This window comes from Simochromis diagramma, unplaced genomic scaffold, assembly GCF_900408965.1.
Source record: "Simochromis diagramma unplaced genomic scaffold, fSimDia1.1 OVJJ01000361.1, whole genome shotgun sequence".
NCBI lineage: Eukaryota > Metazoa > Chordata > Actinopteri > Cichliformes > Cichlidae > Simochromis > Simochromis diagramma.
Window position 1 is genome coordinate 4,058,083 of NW_024386860.1, and position 21,570 is coordinate 4,079,652.

The 21,570-nt window shown below is 39.7% G+C and overlaps 1 protein-coding gene across 1 annotated transcript in view; it reads left to right on the forward strand.

The window, feature by feature from the left end:
- The window catches only part of kcnn3 (potassium intermediate/small conductance calcium-activated channel, subfamily N, member 3), a 59,774-nt gene extending 46,885 nt beyond the window's left edge, over positions 1 to 12,889 (forward strand). The window contains 3 exon segments of the mRNA XM_040029806.1: positions 6,205 to 6,332; positions 7,467 to 7,536; positions 9,076 to 12,889. Of these exon segments, the coding sequence (XP_039885740.1) occupies positions 6,205 to 6,332; positions 7,467 to 7,536; positions 9,076 to 9,495 (618 nt within the window). The 3' untranslated portion in view covers positions 9,496 to 12,889.
- The last annotated feature ends 8,681 nt before the right edge of the window (positions 12,890 to 21,570 follow it).

The following is a 21,570-nucleotide window of genomic DNA, read 5'->3' on the forward strand; positions in this document are numbered from 1 at the left end:
TCAAATGAATTTTTATCGTTTATTCAGCTAACCTACAATTTTTTCACAATCCCCTGGTAATTACAAAAGCACCTGCTGCGGTACATGTGTACCTTAAGGTTTAAAGGTTGAGGAAAGTCACATCAAATCCCAAATTTTTAACTGGTAGCTAAAAAAGTATTGTATTTTTTGTCACACTGATCAATTTTATTAGCCCCTCAAGCAAAAAGATTATATTCATATTTTAAAGCAAATGCCATCATCATTACAGGTAATTCATGATCTTAATAAACCCGCTCATCAAGTAACGGAGGCCTCCTAGAGCAATATGCAGCATGCTGCTTGGTGACATTTCCCTTCAAAGGGTCTACGGTTTATGCTGCGGTAATTGTCTCCTGCCCTCTATCACTGAGAGACCAATGATTGAAGCTGTTGTGTGCACATTGATTTACATAGCCGGGGCCATTCTTTGCCACATCTTTGTACCAAGAGAATACAATCAGTCAAAGCTTTATAATAAATAATGCAACAATAGCTTCAACATCTTGCCATCATCATATGTGCGCACACACACAAACAGACAGGAAAGCACACAGTCTGTCTTTCTAACTCACTGCAATGCTGTCTACTTCCCTTTGAAGGATTAACAAGAATGTCAATTAAATGCCAGAGAGACGCTCTTAGCTGATCTGAACGAGGTGTTGTGCAATCTAATGTAATTTTGTAATGTTGTGTAAAGAATAGGGTGTGGTTCATCAATAGCATGAAAATCTGAGCCCAGAAATCTAGCTGTAACTTTTCCTTGATTTTGACACTTTTTGACAATTTTTTAAAATCCTTTCTATTTTCATGATTGACGAATACTTGCTGCTTTCATCCTCGATCAGTTTTTTATGCAGAGCAATGTCAAGACTGAAGTTGATATTTTGAACCCCTGTGCAGTGCACATTGCGTGTGGAGGGCCTAATAACCTTATCGGGGAGAATGATTTCCTTCCAAAGACTGATGCACCGAGTTAATTTTCATGCAGTGCTCAGTGAAGTCTCTCCATCTGATAGGATTAATGCAAATGTTAATTAAATAGCAGTTAATCTAGTCCTTAAGTTGACCATGTGTGTGAGGTGTGATTTGTTGTTGTTTGATGCCAGGACTGTTTTTTCTTCTCGATTCTTGGTTTGTTGCTGCTGTTTTTTGTGGCTGTGTACTGAAGCACTGGTTGATTCAGAGCACTGCTGGAAGCCCATTTGGTCAAAATTTCACCCTCAACTTTCAGAGAGCTCACTCAACACCGAGAAAAGCAGGACATGCTTGCTCAGGCGCTAAGTCAGTGGGCTAACATCTCCTTCCTTTTGATGGCGCTACGATGTCAAATTCCAGTGTTAAATTCCTTTTATTGAAGCAGTAAGCCAGTTGACTGTGTGACTGTGGCTGACACCGTCTGTATCTGAGGTCATTACTTTTTTTTCAGGCTTTTAAACTCTCGTTCCAAGTTAGAAGCTGGAAAAAAAATCTTTCTAGAAATTTGCACTCGGGATGCATATTCTGCTTTCACACTGGACTACTACTTAATTCAGGGCACTTTTACGAGTCCCTCCGGCACATTTCAGAGCTTCGGCCTGTCTGAATATTCAGAGTGCACTCTGGACTCTGGCCAAGGAGGAGGTGCCGCAGTGCCTTCCAATGTTTACACCAGTAGCCAAATGGGAGCAATCTAACCCCCGAAGATTTCCACTAAGCTAGCTTCCACTCCACATAATAAAAATAACTTTTAGCAGCCTTTTCATTTATAAGCATATCGTTATTCATTGTTATTATAGTCATATTGTGATGGTGACAATTCATTCAATGCTCCACGAGTGCATTTACATATCTCATTGATGTTTGTTTTTTTCAGTTTTTGCCAGTTGAACTTGCACATGAGCTTCCTTCTAATGTAGAAAATGTGTTAGCCCCCTAATAAGATCCAGTGATTATTTTAACTGTAATTTAATGTTCTGTGATTTTATTGATTTGTTTCACCTTTAACTTGAGCCTAAGGGCATCACTCTCCTTTGCTTTGGATGCTGAAATAGTGATTATTGTCCTTGTGTGTGGCCATGTTTGTGTCTGCCTAAGTGTCTCCTTGTCCCCTTGTCAGTGTGTCTGTGAAGGGAAGGTCAGAGCAGGTAAGGCCACGTGTCACAGTGGCACATGGATGAGTTTGTTGCCAAGGCAATTCGTCTGTTTGTTTTCTGATCACTGGAAAAACACCATTGTGTGTCCAGCATCTCAGAGCCTAATTACTAATTACATGCACAGGTCATTAACCCTATAAGTGCTAGGCTTTTATTTAAATGTCCAATTGAGTAAAAATCTCCAGTTCTACTCTACAGCTATAAAACTGTAGGGCCAAAATTAATACATTTAGAATTCATTTTGATATATAATGTTTCTGCATCTGTGAGACTTGAAAATATCCAGCAAAAAAAATTATTATTCTTCAACACTATAAATTACTAACATGACATGATAGTTTTACGCAGTTGCTGCACATTTGTCGACTGCACATTCATTATGTGAGTCTCCGATTCCACCACATCCCAAATATGCTCTGTTGGATTGAGATCTGGTGACTATGGATGCCATTTGAGTACAGTGAATTCGATGTCATGTCAAAGAAACCAGTTTGAGATGAATGAAGCTTTGACATGCTGAAAGCAGCAATCAGAAGAAGGGTACTCTATGATCATGAAAGGGTGGACATGGTCAGCAGCATTAGCTGGGCAGGCTGTGGTGTTTAAATGATGTTCAACTGATACTAAAGGACATAAATTGTGCCAAGAAAATATCCCCACAACATTACACCACTACTTCCAGTCTGAATCACTGACTGAAGCCAGGATGGATCCATGCTTTTATGTCGTTTACACCAAATTAAAACCTTACCATCTGAATGTCACAGCAGAAAGCAAGACTCATTAAACCAGGGAATATTTTTCATATCTTATGTCCAATTTTGGTGAGCCTGTGTGGGAATTTTAGCATCAGTTTCCTGTTTCTACCTGACAGAAGTGACACCGGTGTGATCGTTTTCTACCCAGAGATGCTCTTCTGCATACCCTGGTTGTGTTTTCTTTTTTAACTCATTTTTACCTTCCTATCTGCTGAAAGCAGTCTGACCTCAGACATCACCAAGACTTTTTCAGCTAGAGAACTACTGCTCGCTGGATATTTTCTCTTTTGCATGCCACTCTTTGTAAACTTTAGAGATGGTTGTGTAGTAAAATCAGAGTAGATTAGCAGCAAATCTGGCACCAAGAACCATACTAATTTTAAAATCACTTAAATTCCCTTTCTTCTCCATTCTGATGCTCAGCTTGAACTTCAGCAGGTCAACTTGACCGTGTCTACATGCCTCAGTATATTGAGCTGCTGCCGTGTGATTAGATATTCCCATTAATGATAGGTTCACAAACAGCTGAACAGGTGTACCTAATAAAATAGCCAGCGAGGTTTTGTAAGTCAGTGACACTAATGGTGTTGAACCTGGTCTAAAAATTGTCAACAATTCTACATCCATTTTAGTCTCAGCAGCAAAAAGAAGCTGATTTCATTTTAAGTGAAAGTGCCACACTTGGCAACCTTTGAAAATGGCAGTGGTTGTGTCTTTATAATCCTGGTATGTGGACCTCCAGGGTGAAAAAGGTTGAGTCTTTCTTGGTTTAGCAATTTAGCTTTACCTCTGATCCTGTTTCCAACTGATGAGAAAAAAAAGTCTATTTCTCTTCTTCCCTTCTTTTCCCAGTTTTGGTATTTCAGTTAATGTTTATTTAGTAAATGGAAACGTTCTGTTTTTAATGTATTATAAACTGGGATTACATATATATAGTAATTTCAGTAAAATGTTTCTATTTCTGCTGATTAATTTATATTCTGCAACATGTCATCAACTGCCTAGCATGCTGAGAAGTGGGAGCCCCATGCGTTAACAGACTTTGCGTGTACCTGCCATAAGGTGTGCCACACAGGGGAGCAGCCAGAACAGATCCTTGACCCAAACCAGCCAGATGGCCCTAACATGGTTGCCCGAGTACAAGCCATATGGTCCAGGAATGGCTGCCGCTGCTGTCATTTGGTTTCTCGTGGCGTATTCTTAGCGGTTCATGTTGAGTCTGTTAGCTTTGTTAATGGAGTAGCTGTCTTTGCATCGATATCGACATTGATTCACAGGAGGAGAGAGACAATTAAATACAGTGTGCCGGTGGTGGTGGGGTCTTTGCAAAAAATACACAGTTGGGTTTCATTTTTTGTTTCCAGGATTTAAATGATGCTTTATAATCATCTGCACAAAAAAGAAAGAAAAAAAATGTCCAGCAGCGGTAGACTCCCTCTGCACTGCTGGACCTGTGCTTGAAAACTGGAAAAACTTCCGCAGCCTGCCATTCAGTCAGACACAAGATGCCATCAATCATCATCTTTCACTCACCCTGCAGCCATTAATCATGTGATAAACAAGATCTGGCATTTCAGTCTACCAAAGGGCCCACAGCTTTAAACAGTACTGAATGTGCTCTTTAGTGCCTGTAAAACAAAAAGAGAGAGAGAGAGAGCAATAATGAACTCTATTTATTCCAACATAATCTAAGTAAGTTAATACTAATTAATCTTACATGTATCCTTCAGCAGCATATCTAATGTAATGTAGTTTAGATGTAGTGTCTCAAAAAGCGCTGCTATAAACATGTTATATATAAACAACATTAGCACACCAGGCCTATTAAACAGCATGTCAGGGTTGTGATGGCTCTTTAAGATCTTTGCAGGTCTGTCACTGCCTGTGTTTGCCACACGGTTGGGAGGTCTGTAATCCCATTGATGCACACTGGAAGGTGATGCTTGCACATTCAAATTATGTCATTCCATGAATTTTAACATAAATGTGTTTTATTTTGTAGGGTTACTGTAAGTTTTGTTGTTGTGTTTTTTTTTAATTAAGCAGAATAAAGGTTTTGTTTTTTTTATCTTTACTGTCTTTAAAAATGGTGGATAACGTGTCAAATTTGCTGAATCACGGGGGCCTTATATATTATCTATAGTTCGCTCGATGAGCTCTATTTGGTTTGACTTCCTCTGTGTTATTGAAAACACATCTGCAAGGCCCACGGCCTCCTACTCTCTTCATCTGTAGCCAATAGTGTGTGTGTGTGTCTGCATGTGTGTATGTGTAGGCGTGTATGTGAGTGAGCAGTCCTTGACTGCGGTGGATGGGTGCTGATTAGCCAAGCTGCCGGGGTCTTTTGTGCTCCTCAGACGGGGGTATAATTGTTCTTTGTTCAATGCTCAGCATCTCTTTGAAGTCTCTCATTCAATTTATGTCCTTACAGATTCTCTCTCCCTTCTCTATGGTGTCCACCCTCGCTTTTTTCGATGGGTGTCAGACCCCTGTGTTGTAATTACATAGCAACCTATAAAATACATGAAACATACAGGAACAAGTATGGAGCCGCGAGAAAGTAGAAGAATCCCGATATTTATCTATAGAAAATGACCAGAAACTGACATTTCAAACAGGCATTTTATTAAATCAAAGAAATCTCCCATTCTGCTGGTCCAAACAAATGAAGTGAAGAAAAATAACCGTCTTGGAGTGGCTCGCCACAACTGAGCATCATTACATAGGCTAATGTTCCTCCTCTGTAGAGATGGGGAATGCCTTTGACAGCTAGTTTGAGTGCAGTGACTGTGCAGCGATTGTTGCTTTCAGTTGTTGTCATAATTAAACAGAAGATCACTGGTTTTAATACACTGCGATGGTGCTGCGCTGAATTACTTCAGCCAGCCAAGATAATGCAGCCCCATTTGAATAAGTCTAAGATATAATGTGGCATGCAGACAAACCAAGAGAAGAGAGAAGTGTGTGTGAGGGGGAGACTCCTGTTGGTTCTCATTGCCAATCTCCCTAAGGAGAGAGCTGTTTATGCACACATGAAAAGCATTGGCAGGCAAGCCGGTATGTGTAGAGAGAGAGGGAGCATGAGAGAGAGACAGAGAGAACGAGGGCAGCCTCTAAGAAGAGAATGATGGTTTAGTGTTTTTTTTTCTTCTTTGCATAGATAATAGCAAAACCAGGGGAAAAAAGAGAAAGACGAGAGGGCTGGGCAAACCTGTTGCCAGTTTCAGTTGCCAAGGACCACCTGTTGCTAACAATAAGTGTGTATATGTGTGCTTATTCTTTTTTGGGAGCAGATAAAGAATGCAGCTGCTAACGTACTAAGAGAGACTTGGCTCATCTACAAACACACCAAGTTGATGAAGAAGATCGACCATTCGAGAGTCCGCAAACACCAGCGGAAGTTCCTCCAGGCTATACATCAGTGAGACCGCACCTCACACACAACTACATACACTCGTGCGCACGCAAGCACACCCGTGCACACGAGCACATGCGCATGACGGCGCTGCTGAGCTGATGAAGCCTTTGAAATCAGCTGTACTTTCTATCCACCCACAGGTTGAATCAACGCTGATCATCAGATAAAATGCATTAATCCCCGCACACACAAACACACACACACACGCATGATGTGATTCATCATCTACGAAAGGGCAGGTTCAATCCAGGCAAATACACTTGTGGGAATGGATAATCATGTGCATTGTGTGCTGTTAGAGACACTCCGATCACCCTGTCATCTCTCCCAAAAAGTGATGCTGCTGTTACAAGTGCTCAGAGTGTAATTCACACACATAAAGAAAAAGATTTTTTGTATATCCTCCGTCCAGCATCTAAATGAAGGATCCCGTAAATGTTTCCTGATCCTTTGATCTTTAACGGTTCAACTCCAGGACAGTTCAAAAGCCAGAGTCAAGAGACGTAAGGCTGTGTTAAATCTAACATTCAAAGGCTAATCCTTATTCATGTGGACTGTGGACTGGCTGTGTCAACACAGCAACCGGGCTGACTCGATGGGAATAGGGGTACATTCTGTGGTTAAAATCTGTTAGCATAACAGGGAGACGGGCTCAGCTGGGGGTGCAGTCTCATAAAGTCAGCCTCACAGGGTTTGTTTTATGAAAATACAGGTTAGTTCACCAATTATTGTATAGTGCTTTGAGAGTCCAATAGGCTTTTAATTGGACTGATTTTTTTTTTTATCAGATTTTTTCCTGTTGGTTTATTTCCCTCTAGGTCTTGTGCCCCAGAAGTTTTCCTTAATATCTTTTAACTTTTAATGTTTCTTTTCCTGCATTCATTATATATATACAAATATATGTATTCTCTACTTCATGACAAGATTACTATGTTTCAGTCCACACTGTGCGCTTGCTGTTATTGTACATTCAAATCAAGGGACACACTGCAGGTAGAAATGAAGCTCAACTTGGCAAGGTGACCGCTCCAGAGTGGTGTTGTCTGAACCCTGAGGGATTAACTCTCTGGTCCAACCACAGCATATTTACCGGGTTTCCACCCTGTATGTGTGTTTTATGTGTGCATCTGTTTGCAGATTACGCAGCGTGAAAATGGAGCAGAGGAAACTCAGCGATCAGGCCAACACACTAGTGGATCTCTCAAAGGTGAGGCACACATCAGTGCTCTTCATTTTTGCATACAGGTTAGTCGCTCATACCTGACATGCTTTTGCTCCCCCCAAAAATTTTGCACAGCATTTCTCCGTTTCCATGCTGATCTGCCTGTTTCTGTGGCTTTGCGTCTCCTAGCAACCAGAAGAAGTGTTAAAACAGGGATGACTGAGTGAGAGAGTGAGGAGGAAATGAGAGGAGGGAGGGGAGTGCTCGTGTTTTTTCTGTTACTGTGTGGGTGTTTGAGTGAGAATGTAAGCGCACGTGTGTGTGTGTGTGTGTGTGTGTGTGTGTGTGTGTGTGTGTGTGTGTGTGTGTGTGTGTGTGAAAGAGAGAGACACAAACAGAGGAGAGTGAGTGAGATACAGATTCGAATCAGAAGGAGACAAAGATTAAGCCAGGGTGCATGTGTGTGTGTGTGTGTGTGTGTGTGTGTGTGTGTGTGTGTGTGTGTGTGTGTGTGTGTTCTTTCAGAGGAGCGATGCCTTTAGCACCAAATATTTTGCAATTTTGCAATCTCAGTCTCAATTGGCCACTTGTGCATTTACCATGGTTACAGAGACAGGGATGTGCAAGGCAGGGACATTCTGTTGGCTTCCTTTCATCCTCTCTCTTCTCGCTCTTTTTCTTTCTTCACAGTGTTATAAAGCCCTGTCTAGTGTGATTTCTAACTTCTAATCCCTCTTAGTTTTTTTTGTAATTTTTGCTTAGTCTTTCTCTTTCTGATACTTTACCTTATTCTGTAACCGTGGGTGACCAGTTGCGGTCTGTCCACAAACTGACTCACCTAAGTGTAAACATTTGCAGGGACAGGAGGCAGGGCTGATGGGATTTAAAATACCCTCGTGAAGACAAAGACAGTAGTTACAGAAAATCGCATACAAAATATGTATGTATATGTATTGGCATATGTAATACACACAGTTAAAACAGCAGAAAAACATCACAATTAAGTTTATTATTCATTTGGCATTGCATTGGTAGTTCTAGACAGACAGTCACTGCTCCAGATTTGTTAGTCGTTGCCCTGAACGGCCAGTTTTAAAGCTTTCTTACTAAGGTGGTTAAGCCGTGCTGAAGTGCTTCATTTACAACTGTGGGATTTCTTTGTATTGTCAGCAGGCTGTCAGTTGTGGAAACACTGAGGCATATTATTAAAATTTCACCTATTTTTACACCTCAGGCTGTTCATTTTTCATTAAAGTTTTTCAGAATGTACTTTTTATGCTAAAAGACGGTGAAAATGTTTCAAGCTGTTTTCTTTTTTTTACCTTTATGCAGTGGTTTTACTCATCCAGCACACTTCAGATCAAACTGGGCCGCATGTGACCCAGCTAAAATGAATTTGACATCCCTGCTCTACTTAGTGTCTCTCCTTATTCAATACCAACGTTTTTTGTTTTTTTTAAAACAAGCTTTCATAGAGCGACTGTGTTATCTTCCTGTTTTTACGTGTTTGCAGTCTGTCTCCCTTCTTCAAAGTACGCCGTGTGCACTGACTCATCTCCCACTCTCCACTCTCTCCTTTCATAGATGCAGAGTGTCATGTATGAGCTCATGTCCGAGCTCAACGACCGCAGCGAGGACTTGGAGCGTCAGATGCTGTCCCTGGAGCAACGGGTGGAGCAGCTCACGGCGGGCTTCAACGCCTTGCCCGCTCACCTGTCTGCAACCCTCAGTGCCCAGCATGCTGCCCTGGTTCACCTGCTCCGGGAGAGGGATGCAAGGGATGGTAGAGGAGGAGGAGGAGGTGCTGTGGTTCCACTGTCCCCTGCTGCTTCTTTAACCACTGCGCCAGCTTCAGTTTCTCCAGTCCAGGTCACAGCTCCTGCACCACCTTCAGCTCCGGTTTCTACTTTGGCGTTGGAGTCCCCTCTGTCGCCCCCACCCCTGAGCCCAGAGGGGAGCTTGGAGGCTAGCTCCAACCCCAACACGTGCACCTCTAGCTGCTGAGGACAGCTTTTTTTTCTTTTCTTTTTTTTTCTTGGACCAGGAGAGGACAAATATGAGGAAAAACAGGGAGGAAGGACGGGGGCTGCGCTAGTCCTCACACTTCAGACTAAAGGAGAGAAATGGGAGATGAGAGAAATGTCTGGTGATCCTCGGAAACTAACGCTCCAAGAGGGAGGGAGGAAGACTATGAGGAGAAATAATGGGATTAAGATGGAGGGCCTGTATGAGTGATGAGACATGTTAGGGACTTTGGGGCGCTTTACTTGATGAGGGAAGGAGAAGAAAAATGGGGATAAAATGGAGACTCTAAAAGGTGTGAGGGGGAGGAAGGATGCCAAGAGGGTGAGAAATTGAGGTAGAGAGAATGAGGAGGACGAAAGAGAGAGGAGGAGAAATAACGAAGAATAATTATATGAACTCCTAAATGGAATCCACTCCAATTACTGAAGAATGCCTTTTATTATCTCTATCTCTCTCTCTTCTACGTCTCTCTTTCTCCCTCTCTTTCCTTCCCCCTTCCCAATCCCTCACTCCCGTCATCAGGAATTAATGACCATGACTTTTTATCCTTATGATGTATTTTCTATCTGAATGCTAATTGTGTATTAACGAGCATCCCTTTAACAAAAGGTTCGATCAATACGACCACGATTTAAAAAAATGAAAAATAAAAAAATAAATAACTAGTGGCATGCACCACACACACACACACACACACACACATACACACACAAATCATGTCATCCACGCAATACGAGCTAACACAGCACAAACACAAATATACAGACTCTCACAAAGGCCCTATTTACGCTCACACATAGAAAATAATGCACTAGCCCACAAGATGATACTAAAAGCCAATACTGCCAAGCACATGATGCACTGTCAATCTCCATAGAGCACTGCCAAGCGATGTAGACACACTGTAAAAAATGTTCATCTTAACAATTTATCTTTTGTGGGTGTGAGCTGATGCAGTAGTTTAGACTTACGATGCGTAGTTGTGACATTTTAACTACTCAGCCGGGAGAATTGTAACCGTTCAGTGAACTACACAAATTATAGATCAAGCTGAAACAAGCTGATACAGAGGGACGTGAGTCATCATAATGTCTGTTTGTGATGATGAAGACAGTAGCTGATGGTAAAATAACCTAACACAACTACTACAGGACTTTATTACTGCATTTACAGAATTACAGATTGAAACGAACTGATGTTTAAAGTGTACTTTGCTGTGCTGAAATGAGACTTTGGTCTTGTTTCATTTCTGTGGACGTTTCGTATGACAGCAGCAGAAAGTGGACAATTAATAGTTGTATTAAGTGCATTAATACTGGGGCGGCTATTAGAAGAAAAATTAGCTTATTATACACATATTTTTTGTACTGGCATTTAAAAATGGTTGATTGATTTCTGAAGATGATACCCGTTAAAACAAACGCTGCAGAACTCTAACGGTGTGAACACACCGTTAAGTTGGCTCTTTGCACAATCTTGATGCTCCACATTTAGTGCGAGTACTCGTTTAATGCCACTAAATTTGGGTGTTTTGACCCAAAGATCTACAGCAGATGCGGTTAGGTCCACAACTTGTTGTCTTTTTGTCTCTCCGTGCCACCACAGTGGCTTAGAAATAAAACTAAAAACTAACTTTAAAAAAATGCATTAACTGTTTAAGAATTATCCACATTTGTATACACAGTCCCTCATTTTCAGAGGCTCAAAAGTATCTTGACAATTGACAAGCAGCTTCATAGCTAGGTGGGGCCTGTTGCCTTGTTATTTCATGACATGATTCAAAGAGTGGAATTTCTATTTCATAGTTGTTCATGGTCATTCCAAGTGAGGGAGGTCGTCATTAGGCTTAAAAATTCAAAATAAGTCAATAAGTGTCAATTGCTGAGTGGCCATTCTTGAAAAGAAAGACAACAGAAAACAACTGAAATGGATGATGAAAGAATGGCTAAAAAACAACTTCACAGCATCTAACTGAGTCAAAAAAAAACCTCTCACCAGGATGTACAGTAGGTGTAGCACTGTCAAAGTCTAAATCTGTAAGTTTGTAACTGTTAATCCAGAGGGTTTACAACAAGCTGCAAACCAGTGGTTACACTTAAGAACAAGTAGGTTAGATTATACTTCCTAAAAAAAACATCTAGAAATTAATATTTAAATAAAGATGAGCCTGTGGCAGAATTATGGGAAGAAAGAAGTAAGGAGAAGGAAAGAGAGAAACACCTATTGATTTGAAGATAACACATTATCTGTCAGAAACAGTGGGAGAAGTGTTGGTGGAACCCCGTCACTAGTGTTTACTGATGGCGTGACTAACAGAAGTGGCAGGATGAATTGTAAAGTGTACAGGGCTCTACTCAAAAAGACACGGAGTATTCGTCAATGACCAAGTTATTCACCTGATCTCAGCCCAACGGAGCAGCTTTTCAGTTCCTGAAGACAAAAACTGAATGCAGAGAGACCCACAAACAAGCAGCAACTGAAGGCAGCTCCAGTAAAAGCCTGGCATCTCAAGAGAGGAAACACAGCGTTTAGTGATGTCCAAGGCTGCAAAGGATTTTCATTCAAGTATTTAGAACACTCCTTACTTTTAAAATCATGTTAGTTTGTCCAATTAAAGTTTGAGCCTTTGAAAATGGGGGACTGTGTCTAAACAGTTAATGCAAAAACAGGAAAGCGCTGTGAGTCAAAGCTGAAAGTCTGCACTCCTGATTACTTGGTTTAGAATTCACTGTGGAGGTGTACAGAGGCAAAATCACAAAAGTTGTCTCTTTATCCAACAAATTATGGGCCTAACTGCACTGAAAACAATGAAAACAATTTTAACAAATCCTTTACTTGACTAAAGTCAAACCAACCTACATGCAACTCTATAAATATTGTCTGTCATTGGCACTTGTTAAAATCCAGCAGTGATTTAGCTGTATTACTCTAAGTTGTTTTTATTAGTTGATTTTTTTTATGACCTTTCATAAAAAAGTACTTTACTGCCATTCTTTGTCAAACTTGTGGTCCGAAAAACAGCTCACTGTTATCATGAATGTATTCTGTGTGAAGAAATACACTCAAACTCGCTTGCTCAGTCACTTAAACTGCCACACAGACACAGGAACAGACACCCACACGCGCGCACACACACACACACACACCTCGACAACCAAAGTGCTCTCTCTTAAATGGACTTCAATAAGAGGCAGGGAACGCTGCTGTCACTGGGGACAAAAGATAGCAGGAGGCGTTGCAGATATCTTGACAATATTTCTGAGGGAATAACTGTGAAAATCTCGGCATGGACTTGTTACAGTGCTGTACATGGACTGCTGTAACAGATGAAGGTGGACTAAGGATGAACACAAGGGAACACAAATAAACCTTACAAAGGATAAATGGCCATGAAGGAACAGATGTTCATGAAATAAATAAAATGAAAGACTGAGATATATCTGAGAGGAATTGTAATGACGTGATGGGAAAAGAGACAAGCCTACCTTTACATTGGAGACAATATTGAAAACTATCTTTTAGCGACACGCTGTGGCCGGAATACTGAATTACATACGCTTGGAATATTGTACAGTATGCTGTTAACGAAATATAGCTTTGTATTGCTTAGTCTTTTCTACCATTATGATTAAAAGCAGTTATAGCTGATATCTTACCTTATTAAACTATAGTATTCTTCTCATTCGTCATGACAATTATAATATATGTATTATCAATACGTTAAATAATCACGAACAAGGAAAGTGCCGTTTGAGGTTGAAATTATTTTGTAATTTTATTTTATCAGAGAGAATTAATAAAGTATATATCTATAACATTACAGCTTTCATGTTTAATGAGTCTAAGTTTTTATTTTATTTATTTTTTATCATTTATTTATTTCGTTTGTATGCTTTTTTTCGGGTACTTCATATTCCTCGGGGATTCATGTAATCTTAAAACAGCTGTAAACACTAACTCACCCTGTAGAGATTATGTTTTGTTCAGTAATTTATTAAATATATAAATACTGTAGGAGTTTTAAGAATTGCTACCACGTTTTATTTATTTTTCTGTCGTCTTTGTATCTTTCACTGTCAAAAGGGGGAAAAAATCTCCCCCAACTTGGATTTCAGCGTTTCTCTCGCTCATTCTCGCGATGTTTGGAAACAACGTTGGACAGTAACTTCACGCTGTCTTTAAGCACAGGGGCACACCTCTGGGGGCAGTAGAGAGCTGGAAGTTTGTTTGTTTTATTAAAATAGGCTTTTTTTGTGGAAGCTTTACGCTAGCTAAGTCGTTCATTTGTTAAGTCCTATAATTATATAAGTATTGATCGGCTAACTTCAGTATGGTAAGATGCTGCAAAATTAAGCTACTGTGAAGTACCCCATTATAACCAGGCACACTTTTTAGCAGTATATTTTGCTTTCTTGGGCTTGTTGAATACTGTTAGCTTGCCAAATTACGGTGACATTATCAGTCGTGATTAAAAAATTATGTTTTTGATGTTACAATACAATATTAATATGATTAGAGGTGGCTTGTCTACTTAGAAAAGTACTCACTGTTATTAAAACATACCGGATTGGTACTGAAGACAAAATATGTACTGTGGCATAACGCAAAGTCATTCACTGGGTTTTAATAAAGTTAGTGGGCGTTGTGATATATGACTTTGAATATATGTGAATCCAATTCTAACTGAGAGGACAGTGTTTGGAAGAAAAACCAGAAAGATACATGATGTATTAGTGGGTGGTGAGTGGGTGTGTAAACATTCAGTGTCCAGTCTTTTCCAGTGGCCAAGCCTCCCTCTATTCATTATTTCTGTGTGTGAAGCAGGTCCTCCTTTCTGCTTTACCAGTGTCCTCTATGCTGGCACCAACAGCATTATAAATGAATGTGGGATTCTGGTGAGGGTAAGTATAAACTGTTGTTTTATTTCTTTCTGTGGTTTAACCCAAGTAAAGTGCCACATTTAATATTGTCATACAGCCAATAAGGGCTACAGCTGTAACCCTCAATTCATTCGTACTTGTTTTGCATTCAGCACAAATACATAATGAGTTGTCTCTTACTTTAGATTGAGTTACAATTAAAGTACACAGAAATGTTGTTCAATTTCAATTCAATAAAACTTTATTGATCCTGAAGGTTGACCCCGCAGGAAATTGGGTTATGTTGTATGTCGTACAACAGTATGTAGTATTACAGCCACATTGTAAATGTGGAGGTCAGAAGTTTTCATACATTCATCATGGGCATGAATGTTATGACAATTTGAGGCTTTTGATGATTTACTTGAACATTTCTCTTTTCAAGGTGGAATGATTGTACAGCACACGTCTTTAATGACTTAAAAAAACAATCAAATGTTAGAGTTAAAAGTATGCATACGGACTCAAATACACCCTATTAATATTTGGTAAATTGTCCCTTAGGAAGTCTAAGGAGCTTGGAAAGAAAAGTGTCTGGACTTTAAGTTGCTTGAAGACGTTTCACCTCTCATCTGAGAAGCTTCTTCAGTTCTAGGGTCAAATGGTGGAGAGTCCCAGATTTAAACTAGAACTGAAGAAGCTTCTCGGATGAGAGGTGAAACTTCAAGCAACTTAAAGAAGTCCAGACGCTTTTCTTTCCAAGCTCCTTAGACTACGATGACCTGGATGACTGAGAACCTTCACAGACATATTGTCCCTTAGGAAGTTACACCTCAATCAGATGATTTTGGTAGCCATCAGCAAGCTTCTGGCATAATGCTGTCTGGATATTTGATCATTCTTCTTGACAGAATAGAACAGTGCATTTAAATTGGTTCATTTCCTGGTGCAGATCTGGCTTTTAAGCCTGGTCCACAAATTTTTAATAGCACTGAGGTTGGGGCTTTGGGAATGCCGTTCCAGATGCATTATGTTAGCCTTCTTGATCCACTCCAAAGCCAGTTTTGACATGTGTTTGGAATCAATGTCCTTTTGGAACAAACAGCTGTGTCCAAGTTTCATCTAGCTGTTGATTTAAGAGTTGAAGAATTTGGAGGTAGTCCTCCTCCATTTTGCTGTCAACTTTGAGCAGTGTACTATTATCATAGGGAACAAAGTAGCCCCAGAGCACGATGCTACCATCACCATGCTTCACCGTGCTTTTTAGATTTGAAAGCCTCACCATTCAGATCCGTAAGGACAAAAAACTAACAGACTAAGGAATAGCTTATATCCCTTAGCCATCACTATGCTAAATGCTGCTAAATTAATATGATCCAATATAATCTTTGTGTATGATGTTTACAGTGTTACAACACAGTCTCATATTTACATGTTTACAACTGTATTTTACCACTGGTACAGTAATAGTGGCAAATGGGGACTAGTGCAATATGAAATCAATTGTGTTTGTTGTTTCTAAACATATATATATATATATATATATATATACAGGGAGTGCAGAATTATTAGGCAAGTTGTATTTTTGAGGAATAATTTTATTATTGAACAACAACCATGTTCTCAATGAACCCAAAAAACTCATTAATATCAAAGCTGAATGTTTTTGGAAGTAGTTTTTAGTTTGTTTTTAGTTTTAGCTATTTTAGGGGGATATCTGTGTGTGCAGGTGACTATTACTGTGCATAATTATTAGGCAACTTAACAAAAAACAAATATATACCCATTTCAATTATTTATTTTTACCAGTGAAACCAATATAACATCTCCACATTCACAAATATACATTTCTGACATTCAAAAACAAAACAAAAACAAATCAGCGACCAATATAGCCACCTTTCTTTGCAAGGACACTCAAAAGCCTGCCATCCATGGATTCTGTCAGTGTTTTGATCTGTTCACCATCAACATTGCGTGCAGCAGCAACCACAGCCTCCCAGACACTGTTCAGAGAGGTGTACTGTTTTCCCTCCTTGTAAATCTCACATTTGATGATGGACCACAGGTTCTCAATGGGGTTCAGATCAGGTGAACAAGGAGGCCATGTCATTAGTTTTTCTTCTTTTATACCCTTTCTTGCCAGCCACGCTGTGGAGTACTTGGACGCGTGTGATGGAGCATTGTCCTGCATGAAAATCATGTTTTTCTTGAAGGATGCAGACTTCTTCCTGTACCACTGCTTGAAGAAGGTGTCTTCCAGAAACTGGCAGTAGGACTGGGAGTTGAGCTTGACTCCATCCTCAACCCGAAAAGGCCCCACAAGCTCATCTTTGATGATACCAGCCCAAACCAGTACTCCACCTCCACCTTGCTGGCGTCTGAGTCGGACTGGAGCTCTCTGCCCTTTACCAATCCAGCCACGGGCCCATCCATCTGGCCCATCAAGACTCACTCTCATTTCATCAGTTCATAAAACCTTAGAAAAATCAGTCTTGAGATATTTCTTGGCCCAGTCTTGACGTTTCAGCTTGTGTGTCTTGTTCAGTGGTGGTCGTCTTTCAGCCTTTCTTACCTTGGCCATGTCTCTGAGTATTGCACACCTTGTGCTTTTGGGCACTCCAGTGATGTTGCAGCTCTGAAATATGGACAAACTGGTGGCAAGTGGCATCTTGGCAGCTGCACGCTTGACTTTTCTCAGTTCATGGGCAGTTATTTTGCGCCTTGGTTTTTCCACACGCTTCTTGCGACCCTGTTGACTATTTTTAATTGAAACGCTTGATTGTTCGATGATCACGCTTCAGAAGCTTTGCAATTTTGAGACTGCTCCATCCCTCTGCAAGATATCTCACTATTTTTGACCTTTCTGAGCCTGTCAAGTCCTTCTTTTGACCCATTTTGCCAAAGGAAAGGACGTTGCCTAATAATTATGCACACCTGATATAGGGTGTTGATGTCATTAGACCACACCCCTTCTCATTACAGAGATGCACATCACCTAATATGCTTAATTGGTAGTAGGCTTTCGAGCCTATACAGCTTGGAGTAAGACAACATGCATGAAGAGGATGATGTGGACAAAATACTCATTTGCCTAATAATTCTGCACTCCCTGTATACATATATATATATATATATATATATATATATATATATATATATATATATATACATATATTGTATTTTCTAATTTAATTTAAATTTTATTGACTGATTGTTTCATATGTTCTGAGTTCTGAGTATTGGTCAGTGCAATAACGGCCATGCAAATCCTTTATATGGCTGCAAAGAGGAAATACCAGTTGTAGTCAATCATGATCGCTAATGAGATGTTAATAGGCTGTCACCTTGTCAAGTTAAAAGACATTGTAGAACCTTCAGGATCACAAAAGATTTAAGTGAGTGTATGTATATGTTTGACCCTGTGTGTGTAGTCTGTGACTTAGAGAAAATCTTAAATAAATTCAAATGTGTGCACTCAATTCTTGTTTTTAAAGCCATTAAAGATGTATATGCACAATCATTAAGCCCTGGAAAAAGAAGAAAGAAATCATAAAAACCCCTAAAATTACTGTAACACTCATGCCGATGATGAGTGAGTGTAAACTTGTGACCACAACTGTATACGCATTAGAAGGATTTTTGTTTAACATTGTATTTTGAGAATAGAGAAGCGTTAGCCCTGTTATAGACTGGCAAGCTGTCTAGTGCGTACCCTGCCTCTCATCCTATGACAGCTGGGATAGGCTCCTGCCATCCCTCAACCCTGAATTGGATAAGCAGAAGCAAATACATGAATGGCTGGAGAATAGACAATAGAAAAAAAGGGAAAAGGAAAAAAACAAAATACTATTCTGAGGGAAGCAAAAGTTAAATTGTTGAGAATAAAGTTGTTTCAAATCCAACTGTATCATTAGTGCATCGCTGCTGGATCCTCTACAAAATGCCTTGTGTAGATGAGTTAATGAAAGCACACTTCAGAATTTTCAGCACACAAACACGGTGTGGAATAAGTATGAGGGCTTTAAAGAGATGGTGCAGAAAATTGTCTGTTCAGAAGAGAGAAAAAAGAGTTGGCTGCATTTGTGCAGAGTGAAATAATTGGCAATGGACAAACACAACAATATCGATGCTTTAGCAAGTACAAAAGATGTATGTTGTATCAGATGATCAGGCTGTGACTTGAGAAATGCCCATGGACTAAGGGAGTTGACCTCATTCTCGAGATTATATTTATTTTCAGAATGAAACAGTTAAAACAAAAAATGTTCTTTTTGTGGCTTCGATGCTACTGAGGTTTGCACTAAACTTGCTGCATCACAGAAGTAAGAAACAACTGACCTTTTGCTGGTGCTGAGAAATAAGACTCAAATGAAATATAAATAGGGATGTAGCATACTCTGCTTTCTTGCAAAAGCTTTAGAAGATTGAAGGAACTCTTCAGTGACAATAATGAGAACAAAAACACACAAATACAAGAAGAAAGGCCACGCCGTGCTTGTATTTACTTCAGTGGCTGATATAGCAGCAGAACTGATCTTCGGTTTGGACCTTGCCTAATTAACGTGTAAAAATAACCCTGGTGACAGACTCGCAGGTCGCTCATTCACTCATACTATGACACAGTTTGTCTTACTTAACATTTTTCTGTCTTTCTTGCTTATTGTTTGTCTGGCATATTGGTTCTAATTAGGTGTAATCCTTTGTTTGGTTTACAATCTCACTGTTGCAGGCCTAGCAGAGTGCGTTTGGAGTAAAGTTTCAGCTCATAATAGACATGGAAATAAGGAGAAGTACGTTTTCTCTTTGACTTCACTTTTTCAAGTTTTGTCTTATCTATTGAATACACTTAAGTTTGACACATAAATGTGTTTGTATTATTAAACTTACCTAACTTTTTTTTAACTGATTACTGAGGATTTGTCTAAGTGAGATCCTAACAGCAACGTTTTATGTGCTTCATAGCTTCAAAGTCTTCGTTATTACAGATGAGTGATAGATGTTTAAATTAAACACCTTCCAATTAGTTCACACTGATGCTTGTCCCAAAGGTGATCACACCTTAATCTAATGGCTTATTATGATCATAGATAAATTCATCTGTCACAATATTCACACATTGCTTCCTTGATATATGAGAGTGTTTGTTATTTTTTCATGAAACAGGTTTCATATAAACTGGCCTGTTGGGTGTTTAGCCAAGAGTGAAAATAAAGCAGAACAACAGAGGTGTGAAAGTCAGGCAGCCTGAGGCAGTGCTCTGCCCCGGGCACTGCACATACCCAGATGTGATGAGCTTGTTATCTGTGTTATTTACTGGCAGGCTCTACTGCCCCCAGGGCTTTCATCATCTCTCTCAGGCGATGTGAATTTTCATGATTGGGTTCTATAATTTTAAGGCCAAGGTAATGTCTGTAGTCTAGTCTTTTTCCCTCTTCCTCTTTCCACCGGTCGCTCTGCTTCTCTCCATTTCTCTGGAAACCCAATTACACTTTCAGGATCTCTGTCTGAGCCAAGGGTAGCAAAGAATACAGACAAAATTGAAAATTTAACATATACTTTCACTCATTTTTAGCCAAAAATAGTGAAAATATGTCTGCAAGACATTTTATTACGTAGGTGCAATTCACTAAGAGCAAAAGCAAGAAAATGGCAAGAAGGAGACACGTTAAAGGACATGAAAGAACACGCTAAAGAAGTGAGAAAAACTGGAATTTTTAAAGTTTAAAAAACAAAAAAAAAACATAATACTTAAGCTGATCACTTTGAACTGTGTTCAGCCTCTGAAATAATGACTTGCTGGAGGCAGGCTGTGGATTGATAACAGTGTTGGCAGTTCAATCCCAGGCTCCTTTCCACACGTTGAGTAAGGCATTGGCTTTAATGCCTTGATTAGTGGATTGCATAGTGGCTTGCTGCCATAGGTGTGCTGCCAGTGGGTGAATGAGAGGCAGCTTGTAGAGCACTTACAATAAGAGCACTATATAAATGCAATCCAACAAAACAAAACCATAAATCACTTTGAATAGGAGCATCAGATATTACACCTAAAAGATGATAACATTGATATATTAATGTGTCTAGACAAGAACTGCTAATCTACGTGTTTTACATCTCATTATCCATACTACTGCTCAGACATCACGAGCACCAGTTTTTAGACCGCAGCCTTTCATGTGGAGTTTCCAGGTTTATAGCTTTATAGTTAGAGCTGGATCCAGTAAGCCTTAACAACCCCTTAATTCTCCTGCTATAGCCTGCCCTAGTCTCCCTATTTATTTTGTCTTGCTACACTCTGCTTTTCTGTCTCCTCTTTTCCTCCTCCCCCCAACAGGTAGCTACTTCACCCTGAGTCTGGTTCTGCTGGAGGTTTCTTCCTGGTAAATGCGAGTTTTTCCGTCCCGCTGTCGCCAAAGTGCTGCTCATAGATCTGATCTGATTGTTGGTTTGTTCTCCCTGATATTATAGGGTCTTTACCTTTCAGTATAAAGCACCTTGAGGTGTTATGTTGCTCTTGTGAATATTAGCTGAAGCATTGCACACAATATCCAGTACTGCATTTTATTAAAAACAGTAGCTTTCTGTCAACGAATGAAAGACAGACTTAATACCATTAGTGTATGCAGACGGAACAAACTCCTGTGTGCAGTCAACCCTTGAAATAACATTGAGTGATTTTAATTTATAGTCTTAAGTAGTGGATGAAAATAACAGCGCAGAGAACTTTCAAATATTAGATGTATTTTAGTGGTTTCTTATTTGCATTTTTATGTGGTGTGTTTTTAGGAAGCTGGAACTGATTGAAGGCCATTCATGTGAGGGAAAACATACATTTAGTTTGGTTCCCCAACATGAAAGGTTGTTTCAGGATTGCTTTACCTTAGCCAAAATGATTGAACCGAAAGGCTGGATATTAAATTGTTGCAAATGTGTGCAATATTCAGGACTGTTGGGGAAATGTTTTTAAATCACTTACTTCTGGTGTCTGGGATTTACGAGCTGTTCTTTGAAGATGCCCATCTGAAAAACAATTTAAGGTTCCAAGCCTTGTGTGTGCTTAGTAGGTGGTATGTAACTTTACAAAATCACTATATCACTATAATGCTGAGTATATCAGGTGTCATCTGGGTTTTTAGTAGTTTAAAGGAGTCTGTTTGACTCACCTAGACGGTAATAGTGGTCTTTTACAAGAATG